This window comes from Ochotona princeps, chromosome 2 (genome assembly GCF_030435755.1).
Source record: "Ochotona princeps isolate mOchPri1 chromosome 2, mOchPri1.hap1, whole genome shotgun sequence".
Lineage (NCBI taxonomy): Eukaryota > Metazoa > Chordata > Mammalia > Lagomorpha > Ochotonidae > Ochotona > Ochotona princeps.
Genome location: NC_080833.1, coordinates 111,055,793 through 111,082,431, shown reverse-complemented (window position 1 = coordinate 111,082,431; position 26,639 = coordinate 111,055,793). Strand labels below are relative to the sequence as shown.

General features: G+C 41.7%; 1 protein-coding gene across 1 annotated transcript in view; it reads right to left on the bottom strand.

Moving 5' to 3' along the window:
* The window catches only part of LOC131479515 (uncharacterized), a 104,830-nt gene extending 81,063 nt beyond the window's left edge, over positions 1–23,767 (bottom strand). Inside the window, exons 1-2 of the mRNA XM_058660475.1 lie at positions 23,698–23,767; positions 6,700–7,044 (exon numbers count right to left, since the gene is read on the bottom strand). Coding sequence (XP_058516458.1) covers positions 6,700–7,044; positions 23,698–23,767 — 415 coding nt within the window. The remainder of the gene's footprint in view (positions 1–6,699; positions 7,045–23,697) is intronic.
* Positions 23,768–26,639: the final 2,872 nt, after the last annotated feature.

The following is a 26,639-nucleotide window of genomic DNA, read 5'->3' as shown; positions in this document are numbered from 1 at the left end:
AGAAGAGCACCCCGAATTACTTGCCAAAGGATGAAATAGTTCTGTCCATGAGACTTTAGTTCTGTGACATAGAAGTATCTTTTAGATAGAAAGTTCAAACACATAACTAGTCTTTTGAAGGCCACCCAGTGAAACGCCCCCTGTTCTCTAAATTCCTTGAGGACAAGGACTTGTCTTCTTTTTCACTGTGCTTCCCCAGAGCATACAACAGGTACTCAGAGAAGTTTGCAAGCAGAGCACTCCTGGCGGGAATTAATAAGGACATGGCCAAGAACAGACTGCTCAGACAAGAGCCCCACAAGAGCAACCAGAGCTCAGGCAGATATAAGCAGGACAAAGAAGCTGGACTGGTAGACCTTTTTTGGTTTGCTTCTTGCTAGGAAAGTATCTGCTATAACAAGGGGCTGAGAGCTCAGGTTCTTCGTAAGTGAACACACCCTCACCCCCCATGGAGAGTCCCTCCATGCAGCCAAGGTGACCTTAGGCTGACTGCGGAAAATGTGGTCATAAGTAGGTGACTGTGGTGAGCAGAGGGCCACTACAGCTCACACTGACCAGAGGAAGCTGAGTGTGGCTTAGACACTCAAGGGAGATGATCATGCTATGGAAGGCCAGGCCAGACCTGCAGTAGAAGCAGCAGGCACCTATCCACCTGCATGAGCCAGGCATACATGGGCCAAGCCATGCACAGCGGTGGGAGAACCTGAACTGGGCAGTGAGCACCCTAAGACCAGGGTGAGGAGGTTCTAGAGGCTCATCCATCCTTGCTCCTCCAGGCCTTCTCTTCCTCTGCTTGGGTTCTAATGACTCATCCAGCCTCCAGAACTCTTTGTTGCTCGAGGAAGGGCTTCCCATGTGCTCTGTATGTCTGGGTGATGACACATATTCCAAACACAGGCACAGCTTCTATGCAAGCACATTTGAGGACTATAACAAGACTGCAGTCATTCACTGGAACAGAACCCCTTAATCCCACCATTAAAACAGCCTTATAATGTACATCCATCCCATTAATTTCTTGAGTCTTCCCAGCCTTGCCCATCCCCCACCCCACTGCATCTCTGCCAATCATTTTAATCACCCTTGCTCATACATCACACTCACCCTTCTGTGGACAGATGCCCCTCAGGTCTAAGATGGCATTCTTCCAGTCTGCAGGATTGCTGACCACACAGGCGAGATGGCCATTCCACCGGTCTATGGGCAGGCTCAGGCTCAGATTCTTGGAGTAGGGGGTTGGCCCCAGTGTCCTACTCTGCCCCAGATCATTGCTCATCCAAGATACAGTGAGGTCTTCCGTGTACCCTGGAGTGTCACACTCGAAAGTAACATTGCACCAGCCTGGTGTGCTTGATGAAGAATAAGTCTTAATCTGGGGATATGGAACAGGCTCTAGGATAAGAAAGGATGAAAGAAAAACTAAGTTTTAAGACGAGTAAAGGATGAATAAAAAAACAGGTAGAAATAAGGAAATAAAGTATAACACTAATCAGAAATCAATTAAGCTTGCATTCATGTCTATAATATTATTCATTACATAATAAGTATAATGAAACTTATGCATAGCTTCCAAATGCTTTTTACTAAAACAAATTGGTTCTTTGTTTCTGTTTCCACACATTTAGAATCATCTTTGCATATGAATGTTTATGTATACATATTTATAAAACTGTGTATACATTTATATGATTATAACATGAGGTAGAATGAGATTATGATGAAAAATACGTGTTAAACTCTTGTTAGACCCAGAAGGAGGAATGAGTTTGAGATGTTGCAGTAAAAATTTGTCTAGTAATTAAAAGGATGAAAGTAAAGGATTGCATAATTTTCAAGATCCTAGAGAAGTTTGAAGCAATGAAAAGGAAACTATTAGATGCGGAAAACTTAAATAAGATGTTGGTAGTGGATCCATGTATGTAAAACAGAATTGAAAAACATTTGAATGCATTGCATGCCTCTATTAAAGACCAAGACTCTCAGCTTAGATAAATCCAATGAGTGCTACTCACATTACCTAGTAATACGCATTGAGGTTACAAGAAAGATACAAGAAAAAGTCTAAAAAGAGTCAAGAAAATTATTACAGATATAGAAATAGTTATTCCAGACAAAAAATAGGACTAAAAAGATTAAGATGAAAAGAGAATTCTACAAACCTAACAACATGTACCATTAATACAATTTAGAAATGTGTATATTGATACAAAATAAAGTGAAACAACACAAACACACACAAGATGCTGAAAGTGCAAGGATAAGTTACCAAATCCACTGTTAAACGGAAAGACAGATGTACACAGATCAGAGGCAAGGATTTGTAACAGCTAGAAACAGACCAGAATGGCCAGGAGGACAACCCACGAGGGAGCTCACTGCACACTCACTCCCACTACCCGCTCTGCTATTGCCTTCATCTATCATGGCATCAATAAGATGGTTCTGTCTCTGGCTCTTTGTTTTGGTTGCAGTTCTGACCAACAAAGCAAGAGAGAAACAGTTAGGTGGGATGAAAGGTCTTCAATGGTAGAAAGAAAAAGCCTCAACACAAGACAGACTTGTCCTCTTGCCCTCTTCTTTGGCTGTGTTGGTGGATGCTGTCTGAGAAGCAGCCATTTTGTAGCTGTGAGGCAACAAGCATGACCGTAAGCTTTGCAAGGATGCCAGAACAGAAAGAGTGCGTCAGTGATGAAGCTGAGCAGCTGGGCCATCGCTCTCCCCTGACTTTTTATACATGAGGAAAACAAACCACTCTTCATGTAAACCTTTGAAAAATCAAGTTTCATGTTCACATAGTCAGGCATTTTCCTTATTCATACACATGGAGAACAACAAAAGAGTAACCATTCAATCAGCAAAATCAAAAGTTGATTTTCCTAAAGTATTAATTACAAGAAAAAAATACTGCTAGATACAACCTGAATATTAAAGTCATCAGTAAATGACATTAGAAATGAAAAGTGAGGTATAGCTAAAATCTAGAAAAGATATTATTAAAAGAATTGAAGGAAATACCATATCCAAATACATATGACAAATTTGAAACTGTAAATGAAAGTATAAATTCAGTTAGGTCGAGGCAGCAAACATGAATAAACCTATAGACATGGAAGAAATTAGAAAGTTTTTAAGACTAAGTGCATCACTTCTCAACCTTTTGGCTAAGATTAAGTGAAGACTGAGCATTACCAAAGGGCCAAGGGATATAAACTTTGTGTTTCATACACTGCTCCAGGGCTTGGAAAAAAAAGTAAATTACTCCTCAGGTCAGTCTTAAAGAACAATTTAAGTGGAATACCCACATCAGATAAAGAGGATGCCAAAAAGAAAATGGAACAAATCAAACACACTTGCAAATCCATGGATTAATGTTGGTTATAAATAGAGAACTTTAAATCCCTAAACTAAAAGTCAACCAGTATAATATCTGAATACATCACAATCAAGCTAGGTTTATTAGGGAAACCTGAAGATGTTATACTTACGAAATCTATCAATGTCCTTTACTCCATTAACAAATGAAAAGCACAGCTTTGGCACAGCTCCAAGGTCTTCCTATTAACGCCTTTAATCTTCATCACAACATCATGAGGTTGCAACGGGGCAGCTATGGCAGCAAGATCCTCAGGGCAGGGATGGGCCACTTCTCCATAAAGGTTTATAGGGCAAATATTTTAGGTTGTAGAGGCCATAATGTCACAATGACACAACTTTGTCCCTGTAGTACACAGCTACCAAATGCAATATGGAAATAAATGGATGTGGCTGCATTCCAGTGAAACCTTATTTAAAAAACAGATGTTGGGCTGTAGCCATAATTTGCTAATCATCAATATAAGACAATTATTAAAAATAATTCTTGGATCCTTTCCAAGGCACACTGGAGAAAATAATATTTTACCATAGCTTGTTTAGAGGATTCACTTTAAAAAACTTTGTACTTAGCACTTAGTAAATGCAAAGCACTTAGCACTTTGATTTAATAATTTAAATACAAATCTAAGTACAAAGTGCTATGAATCATGGAAGTGGAAGTGTGTTTTGACAGATCATGCATTAAAGCTTTTCATTCAGCAACTAGTTCGGATGAATTTGTATTAGAGATTCTTCTCAGTGAGTCAAAGAATATCAATCAGGTTTTAGTAATAAAAAGCCTAGAAAGATCCAGTATACTTTTGTAGGACTCCCTTAAATATTGCTTAACTGTGTTAGGCCAGAGAAGTATTTTCTGAATACCCACTGGAGCAGTGTAAGAGGCTTCGTGGATGCCAAGGAAACCAGAGGGCAGATTTTGTTCTCAAGGAACGAGCATCCCACATGGCTGGCTCCAGTGTAAGGCAGACAACATTAAGATCCAGAGAAGAACATGTTGAAAGAACCTCGACATTTCAAAGCACAAAGGCTCTTTCTAAGGGCAGAAAGCTCAGGCCTTATTTAGAACATTCAGTTCTGAAAGCGAAGAGGCAAGGGAGTGACACCACGAGGCTCAGATCTGTGGAAATGAGGAGGAAGTTGGCAGCAAGTGGCAGAGGGCCTCCAGGGCCATGGGCAGCCATTAGCTTTATACGCAATGTGGATTAAGCAAGTAAGTTGGAAGATTTCTTTGGGGCACTGGTGCATTATCAGGGCACAAAAGAGAATGTAGGGAAACTGGTTAGTAGCACTTTTGGGTTTTTTTTTCTGGCAATTTCTTTTCTGCTACAACCTTGTCTTTTTTATATATGATTGTCAATCACAGCACTCTGGCATTGGTTACAGCAGAGTAGAAAGCTTGGTTCTTGCCAGTGAGAACTAGTTATTCCCTTGACGAATGACCAATATGAGTCATCATGGTATCAAAGCCTCAGAGTACTAGAATTGCTCCTGTATGGAGAGCACCAAGAAAGCCCCTTTGTTCTCTGCTTGGGTGGGATGCATAGCTGCCAAGGGACTGCATGGAGAAGCCCAGGGGAGCAAAGCTGATGAAAGGCAAAATTAGAGACCATCTGGTCCCACCAGAAAGAGGAGAGAATACTCATTATCTTTCTCATCCCCACAAGCCAGAGGGTCAGAGATGCTTGCTGATCTCAGCACATCTGAGATCTGTGTTATCTTGATGATATAAACTGTCTCTCTTAGTCATTTGAGCCAATGCTGCCAATGAAATGGGATAAAACTGTATTACTCTGAAAGCTACACTTAAAATTTAATAACCAAGAAGAACAAGAGAATCAGGGTCAAGAATGAGAAGTTGGAGCCCAGAAAAGTAGCTGGCATATTTTACACCTTTCATTAACTGAACACCTTAACTGAATCCAGTCAATCTAGCCTTTTGTTACAGATTTTCCCACTGCCCATGTTGGATCTCTTCATCCCTCCCCAACTTTCACTACAGGAGGAATTGTGGGTTGTGCAGGGGAGATGTGGGAGATGGGTATTCCCTGAAAATCCACCAGCACACATCAAAGACGAGAAAGGACCAGGCAGGACCAGGCACATAAGAGCAAGGATTGCAAATAAGAATGGCACATGAAGAAAACAGCCAGGAATCAAATCTTATGAGCAGGAAAAATGATTTAAAAAGAGAAAGAGTAGAGTAGGTTAGAAAACCGCTAAAACATCCCTGCAAGATGACGGAGAGTAGGTAGAGTCAGACAAAGAGTGCTCTGGGAGGCTGGGTACCTTCCAACTTCTTTCCCACTTCCTCTAACTCTTGGCCTACCCAGGCTCCCTACTTCCTGGAGGATAAAACAGTTGGCTCATTGGCCTGGGAGAGCCAGGAGACAGAGCCTGGGTCATCCTCTGCATCTTCAACTTGGATCTAAGACAGAGTTTTGTCCTGAGAACTCTCCAACTAGACTGCAGGTCAGTTCACCTAATGACCAGTTCCAACAGTAAACTCCTGTTTAGTGTTCATCTTTCATCTTTTTCAATATGCAATTTTGTCATTCTCTTTTGCCCACTTTTCTTTAATAAGAATTCTTTATGTCAGTTTTTGAGACAACCAAATAATATATTTTTGTGTTCTAATAATTAATGTAACATTTTATGATTGAACAATTATCCTTTTGGGTGGCACTGAATCTCGATTTTCTTGGATTTTTACTTATATAATTTAAGAAACTTTAGCTAACTTTTGCTAAAAGTGTCTTTAACATTTAGTTCTTAGGGTCTGGGTTCAGTAGCCTAGCAGCTAAAGTCCTCACCTTGCATACACCAGGATCCCATATGGGCACAGGTTCTAATCCCAGCTACTCCGCTTCCCATGAAGCTCCTTGCTTATGACCCGGGAAAGCAGTCAAGAACTGCCCAAAACCTTGGGACCCTGCATCCACATGGGAGAACCAGAAAAGGCTACTGGCTTCCCACTTGGGGAGTGAATCATCAGATGGAAAATCTCCTCTGTCTCTGCTCCTGTTTCTCTGTATATCTGACTTTCCAATAAAAATAAATAAATCTTTTTTAAAAATTAGATTTTATTTTTAAAACATCACAAAGGATACAAATAAAAAACCCACATTGAGTTTATTACCTAATGTCAGGTTATTTTTATTTAGTTAATAACTATAAATGTGCCTTTTTATTGTCTGTAGTCTTCTCCTTTTTCAACATCACAGAAAGCCCATGCTTACATACATTTATTTAGGCAAGTTTCATGTCACTAAAGGAAATGCTGGGTTGGGCTAACTTACTTTGGAAAGGTGGTGACCCACATCTTACCATATACACAGAGTCGAAAGGCCTTCACTTGAGATTGTTCTGAGTGGAATTTGATTTCTGCTGTGTACAGCCCACTCATTTCCACGGTGACATTCATGATGATCAGGAAAGCCAGCTTCGTCAGGTTGAATCTGTTCTTGAGGTCTTTAATGTCATACCAATCAGGACCAGGGGCATTGAGTATCCAGGACACCAGAAGCTGCCTTTCCTTAGATGGGGGCTCCCAAGACCACTCAATCTCTCGGATATTAGGGTCTGGTGAGGAGTTCAGTGTCAACTGCACAGATTCCCCAGTAGTTCTGTTCAGTGTACAAGAAGAACTGGGGTCTTTCACAGCCGGGAAACCTGGTGAAGGAAGAGTTAAAGTTAGAGGAAAGAAGGGGTAGAGGAAACAAGGTGTTGCATCTACTCTATGCTTCTACATCACATTGATTTGATATTTAGCAAAAGGAGAATGACCTCCACATTGACAGACAAGAAAACAAGCTGCACAGGTAACTTAGTAAGCGTTGTTCTGGCCTCAACCCAACAGATTTGAGGAAAGCTTATGTCTGTCACCCTCTTTGTCTTCTGCTTTCTTTCTTTCGGTGCTTGTGTCCAACACAATCCTTGTTTAATTCCAGGCAGAAGAACTGAAATTGTTAATTGTGAAAAATAGGAGCCAGCATTGTGGTATAGCCAATAAAGGAGCCACCCACAATCCCAACACCCATATGGGCACTGGTTCAAGTCCCAGATGCTCTGCTTCTAGCCTAGGTCCTTAGTAATATACCTGGGAAAACACTGGATCATTGCCCAAGTGCTTGTGCCTGATAAACCTAGGTGAAGCTCCTGGCTCCCAACTTCAGCCTATTTATAGCTGTTACAGACAGCTGGAGTGTGAATCAAGCAATGAAGATTCTCTCAGGATTCAAACTGGCATCCATATGGGATGCTGGTATTGTAAATGGCAGCTTTACATGCTATGCCACAATACCAGCCCTCTCAGCCTAATTTAATTAAAGGAATATTTAATGAGAAGCTACTCCTAAAGGTGCCATGCTGTAACGAGGACTAAGCCTACCAGGTCCCTGCCTTCTTAGAGTTTCCTGCTCAGTGAGAGTGCTGAAAAGGATGAATAAGCACATATATTGTGCTTCTAATTCACCTTGACCTTTTTAAGAAGGATGAGGCACAGACTGCACATCTGTCCCCTGGCCCTAGGGTTTCTTTTCCTCAAAGAGGAGACTCTTCTGCCTTATGAATGAATTCCCTACCTTATGACTCAGAACCTATGTCGCACTACAGAAACTAAAAAATTCCAGATAGATAGTTTTCCCAGCTTCCTTTATACTTGGGTGGCACTTGACCTAGACTCCCCCAATCACATGCCCTTACCCCACACTTTCAAATACAAGCCAGTTATATGAAAAGGAAAGAATTACATTATCTAAGCCAATGACAGTGGTATCATGGCAGTAGCCATATCCAAATAGTACTAAGACAGGACAAGCATCCGAAGTTAGTGGTATTGGGCTGTGAGCAGCAGTGTCTATACCAGGAATCATGCTGGGCTGGACTTAGAGTGTGTTTATTAGATAAGCAGAGTCACCTTGAGTTCTCTAAGGTTTATGGTGCCTGATAATTCTAATACATACATTCAGCTAGTCAGTTCTCTTATGTGTAACTAAGAACCATGAAAGACTCTTGGAACAAGTTGATAGAACAGTGGTGGTTTGTGTGGGTGGCAATGTGATTCTTCCAGAAAAGTCCCAATGAGGGTGTCAATTAAACTGTACCTTGAATGATAGCAAGAAATATTCCAGGAAGAGAAAAGAGCACATGCAAACATTTTGATGAAGAAATGAGCTTTACTTACATGTTGGACAAAAGGAATAGCCATGAGTGCAGAACATAGGAGACTGAAAAGCAGGGAAGTCTTGGTGAAAATGTGGAGTTTGATTATATTTGGAGCACAACAGGAAGCCTTGAGGGTCTGTAGCAGAGTGATTTAATCTACTTAACACTGTTTTAAAGATGTGCTGTATTTGTAGGTGAGAGATGGGGAGAGATCTTCCATGCAATGAGCCAATGGGTCATTTTTTTAAATTATTTTTAATAATCTTACTTAGTTGATTAGGGTACATAGGGTCAAGGGCTACAGGGTGAAAGTGGGTAATACCATTGTTTCCACACTAATATTATCATTTTTCCATGTATCTGGGGTCAGGAGAGAAACAAAGGGAAAAGTCCCACCCAACCTCCCACCCACCCTAGATCCCCAATGGGAGGCGCGCTCTGATGGTCCTGCTCAAACAGTTTTGATAGTTCATCAGTTCTGGATTGCTGCCAATCTCACCGTTTCAATTGCAATGAAACCTATTCAGAGTCCACTGGCTGACGGTCTCTTCATTGTTGGGGTTCTAAGATCAGCAGTTCAGTTGGAGGGATCTCCAAAGAAACTTCATCTGAGATGATCCCAGGCCTGATACTTGCATGAGGTTGCTAGTACAGAGTCCGACACAATCCGTCACACCAATCAGCTTATGCACATGCTGGGCGTTGCGATGGCTGCGTCCGTTCTGTTTCCAGCCCTGTCTTCCTCGTGAACCGATGGGTGTTGTATTCCAGCTCGACCCATACTCAGTCCTCACGCAAACCAGTCGGAGCTGCAGCCTAGTTGGGGTGACTCCCCATAATCCCCACCAGTTCTGCCCGCTACCCTGGTTCCCATTTGTCAGTATGTACCGCAGGCTTGTCCAGTCTGTCCCACATCCCATTTAGCTCTCGAACATGTCAATGGGCATTGAAGCCTAGTTCAACCCAACCAATCTACTATCCAGCCCATACACCTACTGGCAGGTGCCTTTCTGTACAGCCACCCCTGCCCCTGACCTGGTTTTCGTGCAGTCCAGTGAGAGTGGTAACCCCAAGGGAGGTGCCTACTATTTCCCATCTAGGCCACATCCACTCCCAGATTATGCACTCTCTAGGTGGTTCTGGCATTAGACTTGACAGAATTAGCTCCAGTGCCAGCCTCTGCCAGCTAATGCTGCGGCTAAGCCCAACCAACCCTCACCCACTCTAGTTTTTGCTTGCAACAGTCGGAACAGCCAGCCCACCATGGCCCTTCCCTTATCTAGCTCACATGAGGCCCACAGGTGTTACAGCCCTGCCTAGTCTGATCTGCCCCCATCCCAACTCATGCTTTCCAATGGAAGTAGTTGTCCAACAGGGGAGCCCACATTCCCCTGTCCGCTTTGCCTCCTCTCCCTGGTTTTCACATGTGCTGTTTGGGCGCTGCAACTACATCTGGTACAGCTCATCCCACCTTGGCATTCCTTAATGTATACTGATATGTGTCGCAACCAAACCTGGCTCGACCCACACTCTGTTCTGGCGCTAGGACTCACCAGCGGTTGATTGAACAGGTTCAGCCTGGTCTGCCCCCAACCCATGCCATGTGTATGCCGGTGGGAAAATTTCCATTGGCTGTTCTGGGCTGTTTCCTATTGTTTCTTGTGCTTACTTGCAGGGATTGTTTCCTGCCAGAGAAATTGTCCAGGCTCCTCCATCAGAAACTCTCCCAATGCCAGATTTTGCACATACCAGTGGGTCCATGAGCCAGCCCTACTCAGTTTACCTCCTGTCCTAGCAGGAACAGTGACTTTTCCTGGCTTGCCTTCAACCCAATCTGTTTCTTAACTGTTGGATGTTTCAACCCAGCCATGGCTCTTCCATACCCCTATACAGCTCACACATGGTTCAGTAAGGGCTGAGACCTAGCCTAGTCTGTCACACATCTCCCCTGGTCCTCCAGAGCACCAGATGGTGTTGGAGTCTGGCGCGGCTTGGCGCTTCCATTCCCAGTCCACACTTGTGCCAAGTGAGAATTACAACCGTATCCTGACCAGAATGCTGCCCCAATTCCAGCCCATGCGCTCATTGGTGGGAACCTCAACCCAGCTGGGGTGTCCCCTTAGCTCCCCACCGGGCCTTAGATCATGTGCAGGCCAGTGGTTGCTCTGATTCAACTTGGCAGAGTCCCTCACTTGTCCTGGCCCCTTAGATGCTGTGGCTTATCATCCCTGGCTCACGCAGATCAGTAGGTGCAAGGGCCTACTCAGCATGACCTGTGCTCCAACCTGATGTCTATTGTTTCTTGTGAGTTAAGGTTTGTTTGGCCCTGCCCATTCTGCCCTCTCCCAGTGACACACTAGCCCATCCCCACAATGTTCCAATGGATCATTAACCAAAGTGTCTGGGGCTGGGCAAGGCTAAAGCCAGGATCCTGGAACTCCATCTCGGTCTTCCATTATGGGTGTCAGGAACCAAGGTCAGGGGACTAAGCACTGAGGTTACCTTCTACTACTTTCCAACGTGCATTAAGAGAGTGCTAAATTTATTCCTAAACACTTTTCTTGTGCAATTATAAATGAAATACTGCTTTCTTTAAGATTGTTCATTGCTGATGTGTTGCAACACAGCAATTTTTTTCACGTTGGTTGTATCCTATAATTTCAGTGTTCATTTTTATTAGCTCTAATAGGCTTTTTATTAACTATCAGATTTGATTTTATATATAAAGAATCATTTCATCTGCAAATAAGAATTGTGTGCTTTCCTTCTGTCCCATTTTCATTTCCGTTCTTGCCTAATTTCTCTGGTTAGGACTTACCAAATAGCAGTAAGGAAAGTGGGCAAAGCATTTAGTTTTTTTACCATTGACTATGATGCTCACTGTGGGCTTTTCTCAAAAATATCCTTCATAATATTAAGAAAGCTATCCTGTATTCCTAGTTTTAAAGCTGAAAATATGTTGAAATTTGTCAATTATTTTTCTGCCTCTAAAAATTAGCACATTGCTAACCCCCCCATTTCATCCTATTAATATTACATAAATTGACTTGCTAATGAGGAACTACTCTTACATTCCTGGGATAAGTCCCACTTCATCAAAACTTACCTCAAGGCTGGGACATCTCCTGTATATTCAGGCTCCAGAACAACCTTAGGGATTCTGGCTTGAGGTGACTTCATGAACCCAGAATTCAGGTCTACTTTGTAGTGAACCCCAACTCTGGGTCAGCTATGAGGATGAATGCCTGTCCAAATGTACTTAAGCTCCAAATTTGTCACCATTAGACCCAGTCCCTAGGTATATTCCCTCGAAACCCAGCACCAGTCCCACCTACATGCTGACCCAAATACCAGAAGAGCCTGCCGAAGGACTCAAGTAGAAATTATATCCATGACCTATGGCTAACGGCCTGCCCTGAATCTCAGATGGACTGACTGTTGAAGGGTTTTCCCTCCTGAAACCAATACATGACTACTGATTTAAATACAAAGACTGCAATGTATGATCAAAAGGAACATGAACAATCAGAGATTCATGACATCAACAAAGGAAAAAATAAAGTATTAGTAAATGTCTGTAAATAAACAGAGATTTACAAACTTCCTGACCTAAGAGTAGTCAAGAATTTCTGTGTGCTATGTGATATACACAGCTAAATAAATTCAGGGAGAAAAACTGACAAACAAAATTAGAAGTCTAACAGTAAGACAGAAACATAATAAAGGTCATGTTTATGAGCCCCTGATTAATTTCATACTTCATATAGAAACACTGAAAGCTTTCCTCCAAGATCAAGAGTAGGGCAATGATAGCCGCTTTCACTATACCTATCTGATTTGTATTTTAAATGACAGTCAGATCAATTAGACACAAAAGAAACAAAAGGCTTGCACATTATAAAGGAAAATGTGAAATTGTCTTAATTTGTAAAAGATTCCACAAACCAAAAAAAAATTTAAAACTGTAAACAGAATCAGTTAAAATTCAGTATATAAAATCAACACCAAAAAATGGTAACATTTCTACATACCAAAACAAATTCTGTTTTAAAAAAATAGTTAGGGGGCCCGGATCCGTGGCCTAGCAGCTAAAGTCCTCGCCTTGAAAGCACCAAGATCCCATATGGGCACCGGTTCTAATCCCAGCAGCCCCACTTCCCATCCACCTCCCTGCTTGTGGCCTGGGAAAGCAGTCGAGGACGGCCCAAAGCATTGGGACCCTGCACCTGTGTGGGAGACCTGGAAGGAAGAAGTTCCTGGTTCCTGGCTTCGGATCAGCGCAGTACCGGCCATTGTGGCTCACTTGGGGAGTGAATCATCAGACGGAAGATGTTCCTCTCTGTCTCTCCTCCTCTCTGTATATCTGACTTTGTAATAAAATAAATAAATTTTTTTAAAAAATAGTCAAGATAATAATCCTTTTTGGCGTAATTTTAATAGAGAGTAGAACATTTGTGACACATTTTGTTAAAGCAGTGAAAGATCTATATAGTGAAAATTAATTAAAAATCAATAAAAGCAACAAAGATGGCACAAATAGATGGAAAGATACTTCATGTTCCCGGATATAAAAACTGGCAATGCTAAAATGTTAGTACTATGCAAGGTAATACCTAAATTCATACTCTAAAAGCATACACAGAAAAACAAAAATGAACAAATGAGACTACATTAAACCAAAATGCTTCTTCACAAACAAGGAAACAATCAATATAGTGAAGAGATTAACTGTGTGGCAGAAGTATTTACACACCATACACCTGATAAGCAGTTAATACCCAAAATACATAAAGGATTCAGAAAACTCAATAATAAGAAAACAACTCAATTTTAAAATGGGCAAAAGATCTGAATAGGTGTGTTTCAAAAGAAAATATCCCAACAGCCAACAGGTATACCAAAAATATTTAAAACCACTGACCATCTGGGAAATGTAAATGAAGATGAAAATGAGATATCCTACGTATCTGTTAGAACAGCTATCATGGAAAAACTGTGTGGAACAAATAAAACCCTCGTACACATGTGTGTTGATAGGAATGTAATTAGTACATACATTATAGAAGATAGTACAAAGATTCCTTCAAAAACTAAAAATAGAACCAGCTAAAATCCCACTTCTACATAAAGAAATGTATACCAGTATGTCAGAGATATCTGGACTGCAAAGTTCATTGAAAATTTATTCACAACAATCAAGCTTCTTGGATTTAACCCTGACCTGGCCACATATGTAGCTATCACAGTTGTCAATTTTCAAGGCCCAGGGCCTGGCTCCGTGGCCTAGGGGTAAAGTCCTCTCCTTGAATGAGCCAGGATCCCATATGGGCGCCGGTTCTAATCCCGGCAGCTCCACTTCCCATCCAGCTCCCTGCTTGTGGCCTGGGAAAGCAGTCGAGGACGGCCCAAAGCTTTGGGACCCTGTACCCGCGTGGGAGACCTGGAAGAGCTTCCAGGTTCCCGGCTTCAGATCAGCACAGCACTGGCCGTTGCGCTCACTTGGGGAGTGAATCATCGGACAGAAGATGTTCCTCTTTGTCTCTCCTCCTCTCTGTATATCTGACTTTGTAATAAAAATAAATAAATAAATGAATAAATAAATAAACCTTAAAAAAATTTTTCAAGGCCCAGCAGGCTCTCAGATCTACCTTCAAGCTCCAACACATGTGAGTTTCTAGGTCTCTGAAAGCCAATGTCCCCAGTTTTCCCAACTCCTCTTTGCCTCAACCAATAGTCATTTGACTGTTTTCCTATGAACAGAAATTCACAAAACCTTGTGTACATGCATCTTTTATTGCTTGGTTCCAGAGGAATATGCTTTATGGAAACTTCTAGTAAAAGCTTCCAGTGAGGATTGTATGGTCAAGGTGATGTGAACAATGAATTTTTTAATATTTATTCAGGTTTATGTCTTTTGCAGAGATAGAGATACTAAGTGGAGAATGATATGTGTGAAAACAGAAACAAAATTTATTTGACAGTGCAGGGAATAAACATATTCACATGGAGTAGGAGCAGCATTACACTGAAATACACATGAGTGAGCCAAAGAACTGTTTTTATACTAAGAATAAAACAGGAACCAAAAATCATAGCTGTTATTTGGGAAGATCTGCCTGAGAATAGGAATCTAGGAGATTGCAAAGCTCTGTAGGGATGCAGAAAGGACAGCTACTGCAAATGAGTGAGGCCCAAGGTGGAAAGAGAAGGTTCTCCCATCTTCCACCTCCTTTTGCATTCCATGTGCACCTGGGATACAGCAGGTACGTCTGGGAGGCCAGGCACTTTGATTGGCCAGCAGGAGTGCACGTGGGGAGGGGGACATGAGCTTGTGACTTCTGGCTCACAGACCTAATAGCTGCCTGCTTGTTTATCCCACATCAAAGGGATGCTTAAAGATTATTAAGTTTCAGGCCTCTCCAGGGGGCAGGGGGACCCCAGGGTGGAGCAGGTGGACAGGAGAAGGCCTGTATCCCAACCCTGAAGACTCCCAGATCCTCACCAAGTACTATCAGTACTGCCAAGGAGACCACGGGGAAATGGAGTGCCTTCAGAGGCCAAGAACTCTGAGGTTACCCACCACCATTTGGATCTACCACATGGGATGGAAGAAGCCCAAATCCTGCCTTGCAGGATCCAAGGTCATCGGAATGACAACCAGGGGCACTGAGCAGTCTGCAGAAACAGAAGAACAGTAAACTTCCTTCGGGACTAAGAAGAGGAGCTTTCTCTGGTCCTTGCCTGGGTCCGACTTTGGGTCCCCACCTCTCTTGCAATGACCATCAGGGTCGCTCCAGAAACCCCTCAAAACAATCAAGCAAACAAACATACAAAAAAACTAGAATAGATAGAGAACAACAAGGAAAGCTTAGAATCAGACAGGAAACTGTCAGCGGGGATGCACTTATAATTCACTGGGTGGGACACAAAGATTAGTTACTCCTCACTAAAGTATTGAAGATTTCTCTGCAACCCCCCCTAAAACTGTTCACCTAAACTGTTGATATACATCTTGTTAGAGTTATAGAGTTAGACTACCCGAAAAACAGCCAGGTTCAGCAAAATCATGCTTCAACACTATAAACTGCTAAATACTAAAATTAAAATAGACATGAGACAGCTGAATAGTAATCTATAGCCATTTTAAGGTATATAGCACCTGGTTGTATATAAACTAAAAATTGAAATGTCAATGTAGAAGTCACAGGATGTGGTTCAGAACTTGTATTCTTTCTTTTTTCTCTTTTAACATTGGTTACTCAACACCATATCAACTAATTCCATAACGTTATAAATTGTTACTGATGTAATGTCAGGGCTTTTAATTAATCGGGATGATACTCTGCCGGCTCTTCCTTCAGACCAGAGATGGTCTCCCCAAGAAACCATTGAACTTATCTGGACAATAAGATGCTGGACTTTATGCTTGGTATATGCTTGCAATGAAAGAATCTCAACTGAATTTGAACTGTGGTGATGCAACAAGGTGGAGGAATCCACCGGGGGGGGGGGGGTTGAGGGGTGGGGAGGAATCCTAGTGCCTATAAAACTGTGTCACATAATGCAATGTAATCAATAAAAAATTAATTAATTAATTAATTTTTAAAAATAAGTAAATTTCAGGCCTCTCGCAGTAGCCTAGTGGCTAAAGTCCTTGCCTTGCATGCACTAAGATTCCATACAGGCATCTGTTCATGTCCAGGCTGCTCCACTTTCCATCCAGCTCTCTGCTTCTGGCCTGGGAAAGCAGTAGAGGATGGCCCAAAGCACTGGGACCCTGCACCCACACAGAAGACCTGAAGTAGGCTCCTGGCTCCTGGCCTCAGATTGGCCTTTGTGGACTCTTGGGGAGTGAACCAGTGGTCAGAAGATCTTTCTCTCTGTTTCTCATTTTCTCTGTACATCTGACTTTCCAATAAAAATAAATAAATCTTTTTAAAAGGATTTCTAAATTTTATTACACTTTTGAAAAGCTACTGAAGACACATGGCTCAGGATTCCAAAAGCACAGAATGGCAAACAATGAGAAGATCCTCTTTATTCGTTTTCATTTTGCCTATAATCTTTTCATGTGCAAAAGAAAAAAAAACGTGGTTCCCTTGCTCTTTTACACAAATGCCAGCTTACTGTGCTTTTTCTGCTTAATGATTTATATTGGCAATAATTTCATTAAAATACATAAAGGCTGCCTTTATGTTTGCATTGGATTTCACTGTATTGCTGTGGATCTGGTTTCTTCAACTAATGAGCAATCCCATTTTTTATAATTTTTCCTAACTGTATAGTCATTTTTATAATAAAGAAATTTTTTATTTTTATGTTGTCAAATCTATTAACTTTTCTAATTTTAGAGATTTTATATTTTGGGTGCCTGATATGTCATAAAACTTTTCTTGACTGTTAAAACTCATCCTTTCTTTTTCAATGTTATTTCAGATTTCTTGTGTGTTGTATTTTTTTAGATTGATACAATGTATAAAACATGAAATTCACCATTTTAACTATGTTACATGGCATTTAAAACATTTATTGATACAGAAATAGACATACATAATTATTGGATAGAATGTATGCTTCATATTGTGTAATGATCAAATTAGAGTAACCTTTATCATATCTTTAAGGTGGGAACATTCAAACTTCTCACCTAGCGGTTTTGAACTATGCACCACATTGTGGCTAACTATAGTTCCCCCCCACACACACAATGGAACATCAAAATTTATCCTGTCACTAACTATAACTTGTTCCATTGACTGACCTCTCCACATGCCCCCTGCCCTTGCCCTTCTCCACCCTTTGGTGACCACTGCTGAATCAGTGGTACCTGATTCAGTACCTGAATCAAGCCCTGGCTCCTTCTCATCTGATCCAGCTTCCTGTTGAAGTGCACCCAGAAGGTAGCAGAGGATTACTCCAGAACCCTGTCACCCACATGAGAGACCGAGCTGAGTTCTGGGCTCCTGACTTCAACTAAGCCAAGCTCTCGCTGTTGCAGCCAATTTGTGAGCAAACCTCAATAAGACATCCCTCTGTGTATTAGTCTCTCTCTGTCTCTCTTTCTTCCAAACAAAATGTAAATAAAATGAAAAAGAAAAAAGAAGAATCAAATGCTTTACAGTTCATTTTAACAGAATAACATAGCCACGATATGAAAACCTGAGCATGGTTGATGAGCCTCATGCAGCTTCTGTATCTTTTCTTTTTAATTTGTAAAATTCCCCTACTTTTCTATTTCTTAAATTGTGACGAAAGTCCTCACATCAGCTGGTAGTAACAGGGCAAGTGAGCTGAGGCTTACATGGGAACTGTAAAGTATTCTCATGATCTTTGTTCTGTAGATTTAAAACCATTCTGAAATAAAATGTTTTGTTTGTTTGTTTGTTTTTGAAGAACATGAGTATAGGGCTCAGTACGGTATCCTGGCATCTAAAGTGCTGGCCTTGCATGTGCCAGGATACCATATGGCCAACAATTCTAAGCCCTGTGGCCCCACTTCCCATCCAGCTCCCAGCTTGTGGCCTGGGAAAGATGTCTAGGATGACCCAAAGCCTTGCTTGGAACCCTACATCCGCATGGGAGACCCGGAAGAGGATACTGGCTCCTGGCTTCAGATAAGCTCAGCTCCGGCCCTTGTAGCCCCTTGAGGAATGAATCATTGGATGAAGATCTTCCTCTGTCTCTCCTCTTCTCTGTATATCTGCCTTTCCAATGAAAATAAAATAAATCTTTTTTAAAAAAACACATGAGTATAAGAAAAACATAACTACGTTCTAAACAATATAAAACTATGAACAGCAAATAAAAATCATAGAAAATTAAAATTAAAAATACATATTGTTAGAGTTTTCTTCTGGGCACCTGCTCTTCTGATAGTTTTCATAAGGGTGATCATTCCACTCTAACGTAGGATGCCCTGAAATATTTCCCAAAGAATCCCTTCAGCTTTGCTTGTCATGGAAAGTTTTAAATTCACCTCCACTTCTGACAGAAATCTTTCCCTAGAGAATATTCCACCCACCTAGCCCACCCTGCTATGGGGATTTTGAATACCTCATCCCAATTTCTTTCAGCTTTTAGGATGTCAGCTGAGTAGTTTGCCATTAATTTCTGGGTATTTCCTTGTGACATGACACTTCCTTGTGGCTGCTCCTATAATTTTCTCTACGTTTTCTTTTGTTTTTGTTTTTGTTTTGTTTGGTCATTTGTCTATAATATGCTTATGGAGAATCTTTTTTGAGTCAACCTATTAGGGAGCCTACAAACTTCTGGATTTGGATATCCAAGTCTTCTCCAAGATTTGGAATCTCCTCACCACTGTTTCATTGAACAGTTTTATATGCCTTATCCCATCTGTTCCCCTACTGGAGCATACACAGTGCAAACATTTGCTCACTTAATAATGACCCATAAGTCTCAATATGATTTTATTCCTTTAATTGTTATTGTCTTACTGAATTATTTTGAAAGATCTCTCTTCAGACTTTTGGAATCATAATTGTATTTCAGAGTTCATAACTAAAATTTAGAATGGACTGTTTTCCCTCTGTGTGAATGATCTTAGTTTTTGTCTCAGCTGACTCTGATTTCCTCTGTTTCTCTGTTCATTTAAAGGGACTTGTGAGATCTTCTTTATGGTCTTTCACTATCTAGAGAAATATGATGTTTACCTACAACTTGAAAACATCCACCATGAACTTGTAATGCATCATTTGTAAAGTTATTGAGTCGGAATGTTTTCAGGTTGATTCCTCTGCTGAGGCTTCTTCAGGGACTGAGATGTGCTCAATACCCCTACACTTTTCTTCCTTATTGTAAGCTGAGTTTCCCTGAATGAAAAATCCTCTACAGGGCTCATTGCCTCCTACCCTACTTGTTCACAGGACTCCAGGAGAACAGGTTCTCAAGGTGACTCCATGCAGGAGGAGTCTAGAAAGGGGAGACTGCAAACTGTGATGAGCTCTTTCCGGTGTCAAGCAGCAGTGTGGTAACCTGGCAGCTGCTCACACTGGGCTCAGTGATGCAAGGGGCCCAGGATTCTCCAGCAGTAAACACCTCAGATATCCATGGTTTACATGAAGACTTCCAGTGGTATCTTGTTTACCTTACCAAGGGAGCTTCCATTTGGTTCAGGGTTGATCTCTACAGCTGCAAGGGCAGATGTGCGTAATTCCCTCCTTTACACAGCCATCATACAGCTCCTCGCCCAACAGCATCTATTCCTGTGCCACCCTCCTGCCCCAAATCCCAGTGGGTAGAGTCTCCCTCCACTCAACCCTCACTCCACTGTGCTGTCTAAGATTGGATGCTGGAGGCAATTCCTGGCCACATATTAAACACAAGCCCAGGGGCTCAGGAACCACAGTACTCTGCCTTACCCAAGGGTTTACCATGGCAGTTCCATTAATAAGTTAGATCCTAAGCCTGGACTCAATTGCCTCTCCTTCCTTCAAGCATGAGGCATCTCTGTCCATGTGGTGCTTCTTGGAGATGGAGGAGGGGAAAATGAACAACTCTTTCCTTACCAACTTTTTCAATACACTTTTTCTTTGTAATTAAATCTGTGGCACTTGTGGAATTTACTTTGCTTTGAGGTATGTGGTATGAATCCAACTGTTTCCCCTGATGACTAGCTAGTTACCTCAAAATCATTTCTATGTATTATCCATGTGCTCTTTTTAAAAAAAAAAAAAGATTTATTTTATTTTTATTGGAAAGTCAGATATACAGAGAGGAGAAGAGACAGAGAGGAAAATCTTCCATCTCCTGATTCACTCTCCAAGTGGCCACAATGGCCAGGGCTGCACCAAACTGAAGCCAGGAGCCCAGAGCCTCTTCAGGTCTCCCATGCAGGCACAGGGTCCCAAGGCTTTGGACAGTTCTAGACAACCTTCCCACGACACAGGTAGGGAGCTGGATGGAAAGCAGGGCTGCTGAGATTAGAACTGATGCCTATATGGGATTTCCACATGTACAAGTCAAGGACTTTAGCCGCTAGGCTGATTCACGTGCTCTTAACTTACTATTTTACTGATCATATTTCCATCACATGTTTTTGTATCTGATAGGGCTGGTCTCCTGATTATGTTTATTTTCCAGGATAGTTTGGGAAATTTTTGCTTATTTTTCCATATGAAGACTGTATTTATTTTTTCTAAACACAGTTGGTATTATTTAGTGGGATTGTGATTACTTTTTTCTAAGACTTATTTATTGGAAAGTCAGTTATACAGAGAGTAGGAGAGACAGAGAAGATCTTCCGTCCACAAATTCACTCCCCAAGTGGTCACAATGTCCAGAGCTGAGCTGATCTGAATCAAAGAGCTAGGAGTTTCTTGTGTCTCCCACATAAGTATAGGATCCCAAGACTTTGGGTCATCCTCAACTGTTTTCCCAGACCACAAGCAGGAAACTGGATGGGAAGTGGAGCCGCTGGGACACAAACTGGGATTGATATAGTATCCTGGTACCTGCAAGGTGAGGACTTTAACCGCTAGGCTACTGCACTAGGCCTGGGATTATGGTTACTTTATGCAATAACTTCAACAACACTGACTTGTGCATAATTTAATTTCCTATTGGAGAATATATCATGTCTGCATTTTTAATCCAGAAATTATTTTGTGTTTTTTGGCCCCATTATGCATTTTTTTACATTCCTTCTACCATTTCCTGTTATATTTATACAAAAATATTTTATGTATTTAAACCTAAAACAATTTTCTGGTTTCCAATATCATGTAGCCAGTCTATTTCTATGAAGTTCCATCCAACTCCTTTCAGAGTTCTTTTTTCATTTCATTTTTAATATAATTTTTTCTATGAATTCTTTTGTTTTTTGTTTTTTTAATAATCTTTATTTACTTTTTAGTATTGTTTACCTAGTTGAGAGGGATGCATTCCTATGTGAGCCTCTGGTTAGTGGGGAGAGAGTCAGTTATGATGGGAAGAGTCAGGTTTGGAGGAATAGGTAGGTGGGATAAATATTTCATTTTTTTTCCTCTCCTGTGTCCATAGAGGGCAAAAGAGGAAGGGGAAGTTCCTTGCTGTCAAATTACAGCAGCACCTGGGGAAAGGAGAATGGTCGTTTTATGACATCTTATAGAAGAATGTTCTGAGAATGTTACTTGAGTAATTTTTGATAGTTCTAAGACATTGACGGCCACCCACATGGAGACCTGACTTCATTCTGGACTAGTCATGTCTGTCGCACGCATTTGGGGGTAAACCAGTGAAATCATGTTTTCAAAATAAAAATTAAAACAAAAGATGCAAAATTCATTTAAAATTAAAATAAATTAAAAACAGCAGAAAAAGGACAATGCGTCACCAGTTCAATTAACTTCAATTATTACTAAAAATGAGTTAATGCATAAACTCAGCACAGCTTAAAACTGCTTTAATCCATGCACTTACAAGAAAGGGGTTTAGTTTTCTCAGCACTGAAAGCATGGAAAGAACACTGTGCTAGGGGCACTGGGTCCCAGCCACAATCCCTCCTGCCCTTGCCATGTGGTAGCTTAAAAGAACCAGGTAGAGCTGTTCTGTGTTTGCTCAGAATTCAGGTAAGGCTGATACCCACCTAGCTGGGTTGCCTATTATCCTTCAAGGGATGCCAATAACACTTGGGGGCCAGTGCTGGGGCTTCACAAAACCGGCACCCAATCCTTTCAATCTCTCAGTTCATGAAAGTTCTCAGTCACCAAACCAGTCTTGCTCACCTAGAGCAGTCACTAACACCACCTTAACGTTGTGACTTGATCGGAGGTAATTCACTCTCTTACTGAGTTCCTCTTTTGTTGTTACTATGACTAGGCCTTAATGAAAATTTTTTGTGCATATGCATCTTCTGTGTGATATTCTTCCTTTGTGGTTAAATCCCAGAATTGGAGCTCACGTGGTAAAGAAATGTTTAATATTTCAAATGCAAATGTTTCTGACAATGTAAACAGAATACCAAGAAGCTTTGACTCATTTGATTAACTACCTGACAACACACGAGGGAATGTGTGGCACTGCTCAATGGCCACACTGGGTGTTCTCATAAAAATGCTCATTTTATAGGTAAATATGTATCTCATTTTTAATTTGCATGCATGATTTCCCATAAGAATGACCATCTCTGAGGCTTATTTATCTGTGTCTTCTTTCTCCACCTTCTTTGTTCACTTACTACCAACAGCAGCAGTGTCTCCTTTATTAATTCGTAAGGAAGACCAGCGCTGGCAGCAGCCACCTTTGTGCAGGAGGTGGAGGAAGAGCAGGAGAGATGGGAAAGGACACACCTTTTGTTGCCACAATACTATCAGTTGCCAGAGGAAAATCCTTTTCATTTTTAAGAAACTGTATCATGGTGCCACTGTGAATCACAGGCAAGAAAATGGCCCTCTGTTTTCTTTTCTTTGTTTATTTCTCATCAAGGCAGAGAGGTTAAAGGTCCTACACATAAATCATCTGCCTCCCTGTGTCAGACAGTGGTCAGTGTGTGTGTTTCCTTCACTCTCACAAACAGCACCTGGAGGGAGGAGTTAGTCTAACCATCTCACAGCTGGGAGAAATGAAGCTCAGAGAGGAATAACTACTTGCCAACAAGCATATTCTGTTTGCAAGGTCTTAGGGCCAGTACAGGGCAGAGCCAGAGTTGAGATCCAGTGGGTCTGACTGCAGAGCTCAGCTCCTCTTTGGTTCCCCAAAGGGTTTTGCACTCAAGGGCAGGGGGCAGGACACAAAGCCAGAGCCTAATTCTCACCAGGCAGTAACCACAGCACACACCTGCCACCCAGGGTTTGGAAGCAACTTGTAACCACACATAAAGGTCAGTGTGGTAAGAGCTCAGTCTCCTTTCTCTATTGACTGCGCCTGTCGCCAGAGCTGGTTTCTGCCAGGGCAACAGGAAACCTGAGCCCTAGCCACAACTCTTAATGTCACAGCACGATAAACAGCTGTTTACAGCAAGGATAAACAGCTGCCTTCTGGAGTTGAGGTTTGAGACTCAGCTTCCTGGGCTGTGCGCAGGCAACCTGGAGCCAACACAGAAAGAGGTCAGCCTTTGCAGTGCTTTAGGAATCAGCAAGTTGATTCTATGAGCATCCTGGCTGGTCCCCTCCTCCCTCACAGCTGCCTCAGCCTCCCGCCGCACCGTTCTGCTCCTCCACTCACCTAAAAGGAGTCTGATGCTGAGCGCCAATATCTGGATGGAGAACCAGCAGCTGCCACTTAAGCAGTCCATTTCTGCCAAGAGGACCAAGCTGAGGTGGCCTCATCCTCTGCTCACCTACTCCCCTCCCCACCCAACTTCCCTTGTTAATAAGCCAGTGAACCAATGACAACAAACACACATTAAAAAAACAAGACCGCTTTCTGACAATAAGGATCATTTGTGTGACTCATGAAATTTGAAAATACAGTCCACTGTCCAGAGAAATAAAACAGCTGGCTACCCACTTCACAAAAGCTCTCTGAAATACATGTCCTGGAGTGGCTTTTCTGAGTATATTTTCTTTCTCTGCATTCTCCAGTAAGTTGCTCAAGCTATCGTTATAAAGTAGTAGTCTTCAAAGTGTGTTAGTGAGATCATCATGGTACAAGAAAAAAAAAATGTCTGTTTATATTTGTGTTTACAATAAGAAAGAGCCCCTTTCCAATAACTGACAGATTTTTCCATGACACCAGGTTTGTTCTGTTTGTCAGGCAGTGGATTGTGTATGTACTAATCCGGGGGCAGTAGAAGCCCTCAGACCAAGGTTGAGAGCATGGCCTTGAACTCCTGGTCAGCTTCAGAGCATGGCAGTCTGTTGGACATGAACATCATCAGAGAGGTGAGGAAGACTTCCCCCTCTATCCCTAGACAAAGCAGAATGTAAACCAACAAAAAGTGGGCACAGCCAACCTGTCCCTCACACCTGATATAAGCTCTTCATCAGCTTATCATGAGGCAACACAGATAACCCAACTAAATTAGACAAGAAATCAGCAAAATTCAAAATGATCAAAAGACCCCTTTGAAATATAAAGTTGCTCTGCCATCGTTAATAATGACTCTTAATCTGCTGCACAATGAGCCTGCAGTTTTCAGCTAATGTGTGCAGCCACCACAAACAGCAAGACGTGAAAAGACAACTTACATCATGGCTATGGGTATATCATATTTTTTTAAAGATTTTATTATTATTGGAAAGCCGGATATACAGAGAGGAGGAGAGACAGAGAGGAAGATCTTCCGTCCGATGACTCACTCCCGAAGTGAGCCGCAATGGGCCGGTGTGTGCCGATCCGAAGCCAGGAGCCAGGAACCTCTTCCGGGTCTCCCACGCGGGTGCAGGGTCCCAAAGCTTTGGGCCATCCTCTACTGCTTTCCCAGGCCACAAGCAGAGAGCTGGATGGGAAGTGGAGCTGCCGGGATTAGAACCGGCGCCCATATGGGATCCTGGTGCTTTCAAGGCGAGGACTTTAGCCACGAGGCCACGCCGCCGGGCCTAGCTTTGTCATTTTTAAGGGTTCTTTTGTGTATATGCTTTAAAATGTTATCTAGTTATTTATTTATGAATTAAACAAGACTGTCTCTATCCCTCTTTATCTCTCTGTCACACACACACACACACTTTTGGGCTCCCCACCCAAACTTTCCAAATTTTGTTGACATAATCTGGGGTTTTATATACAGTTTATAATTGCTATATACTTTATATCTTTTTTTCCAAAAAGTTTAAAGCTATCTGTATTACAAATTTAGTTTCCCAACATCCTAAGAGGGATGTAGCCAAGTTCAAGTTACTTTAAAAGGAAGAGAGGTTTGATGTAAGGATTCTCATGTACTGTAACTGTACCTGGATCTGGAAAACCTCACGAAGGTGGAAGCTACAGAAATTTAGAATGTTTACATCATTTCTCTGTGAAACAATGTTATGACAGATGTCTATGTCTGTTTGTTACATAATTGGTTGCTTAAAAAAATACCTAATCATGCTGACCCAAACAAATTATGGTCATGTCTACAGCTTGTGTCCAAAAAAAAAAAATCTGTAGGGAAGCAGTGCAGGGCAGGCATCTCCCAGGACTGTTTATACTTTTCTGTTCTTAGTGTGTAGGTCCTCCTACCCTCAAGGTCACAGAAACGGCTGCTACAACTGTAGTCATCATGAACAATCTCCAGGTATCAAGGAGACAGGAGTACAGGGTGGAGAGAGTTTTCTCTCAAGCCTCATCCAACACTTTGGCTTGCATTTCATTGGCCTTTACTTAGGACACTGTGAGAGGTCTTTAGGAAGTTCGTGGAAAATGTGTATTATGAAAAAATTATGCACGATTTTCAAGATTTTAATACCAAAATATGCTTACTTCTTAATTTCATCTTCTTCGAGCTTTAAACCACAAAGTTGTGAATAACTTGGATCAAGCTGGTAGAAATGTAATCCAACTATGCTATTAGGAGGCGAACCTAATGAGAGGCCCCTAGGTCACTGGGGCTGTTCTTAGAAAGTAGTTCTGATGTCAGGTTGGTTATCAAAACCAGAGTGTGACTTTGCTTCCTGGTTGGCCCTTGCCCTCTATCTCATTGTCACCTTTATCAGAAGAAAAACCAACAGAGCTGCCCAGTCTTCAACTTGAAACGATCAAAATGTGATCTCCATAACAAAGTTAGCTTTCTCAGGTGTTTCACTGTAGCAGACAAAAGCTGATACAAACAAAAACAGTGTTGGGTAAGCAAGTAGCAGTGTCAGCTGTAACAGCTATCAACTTCTTTGTGCATCTATATGATTCTGCCCCTGTTAAAATATAGCCCTATAAGGAAGAATGTCAAGAACAAAGTGCATGTTACATTTACAACATCCACTTGCATGTCTACGTTCCCACCAATAGTCCATGAGAAGGCTCATTTTCACATAGCTTTACCAATGATCTGTCAACTTGATACATGAAAATGGTATCTTGTTCCACTTTTTATCTCCCTGCTGATTATAAATTTGAATTTTTATAAGCCACCTTGTTGGCTTTGATAAATAGACAAAGTTACTTGCCTTTTTTCTCATCCATTCTCACCCTCTCCCCATATCCCTAATATCACAGACACAGCTTGAATTATAAGGCATGTTCAGAACTGG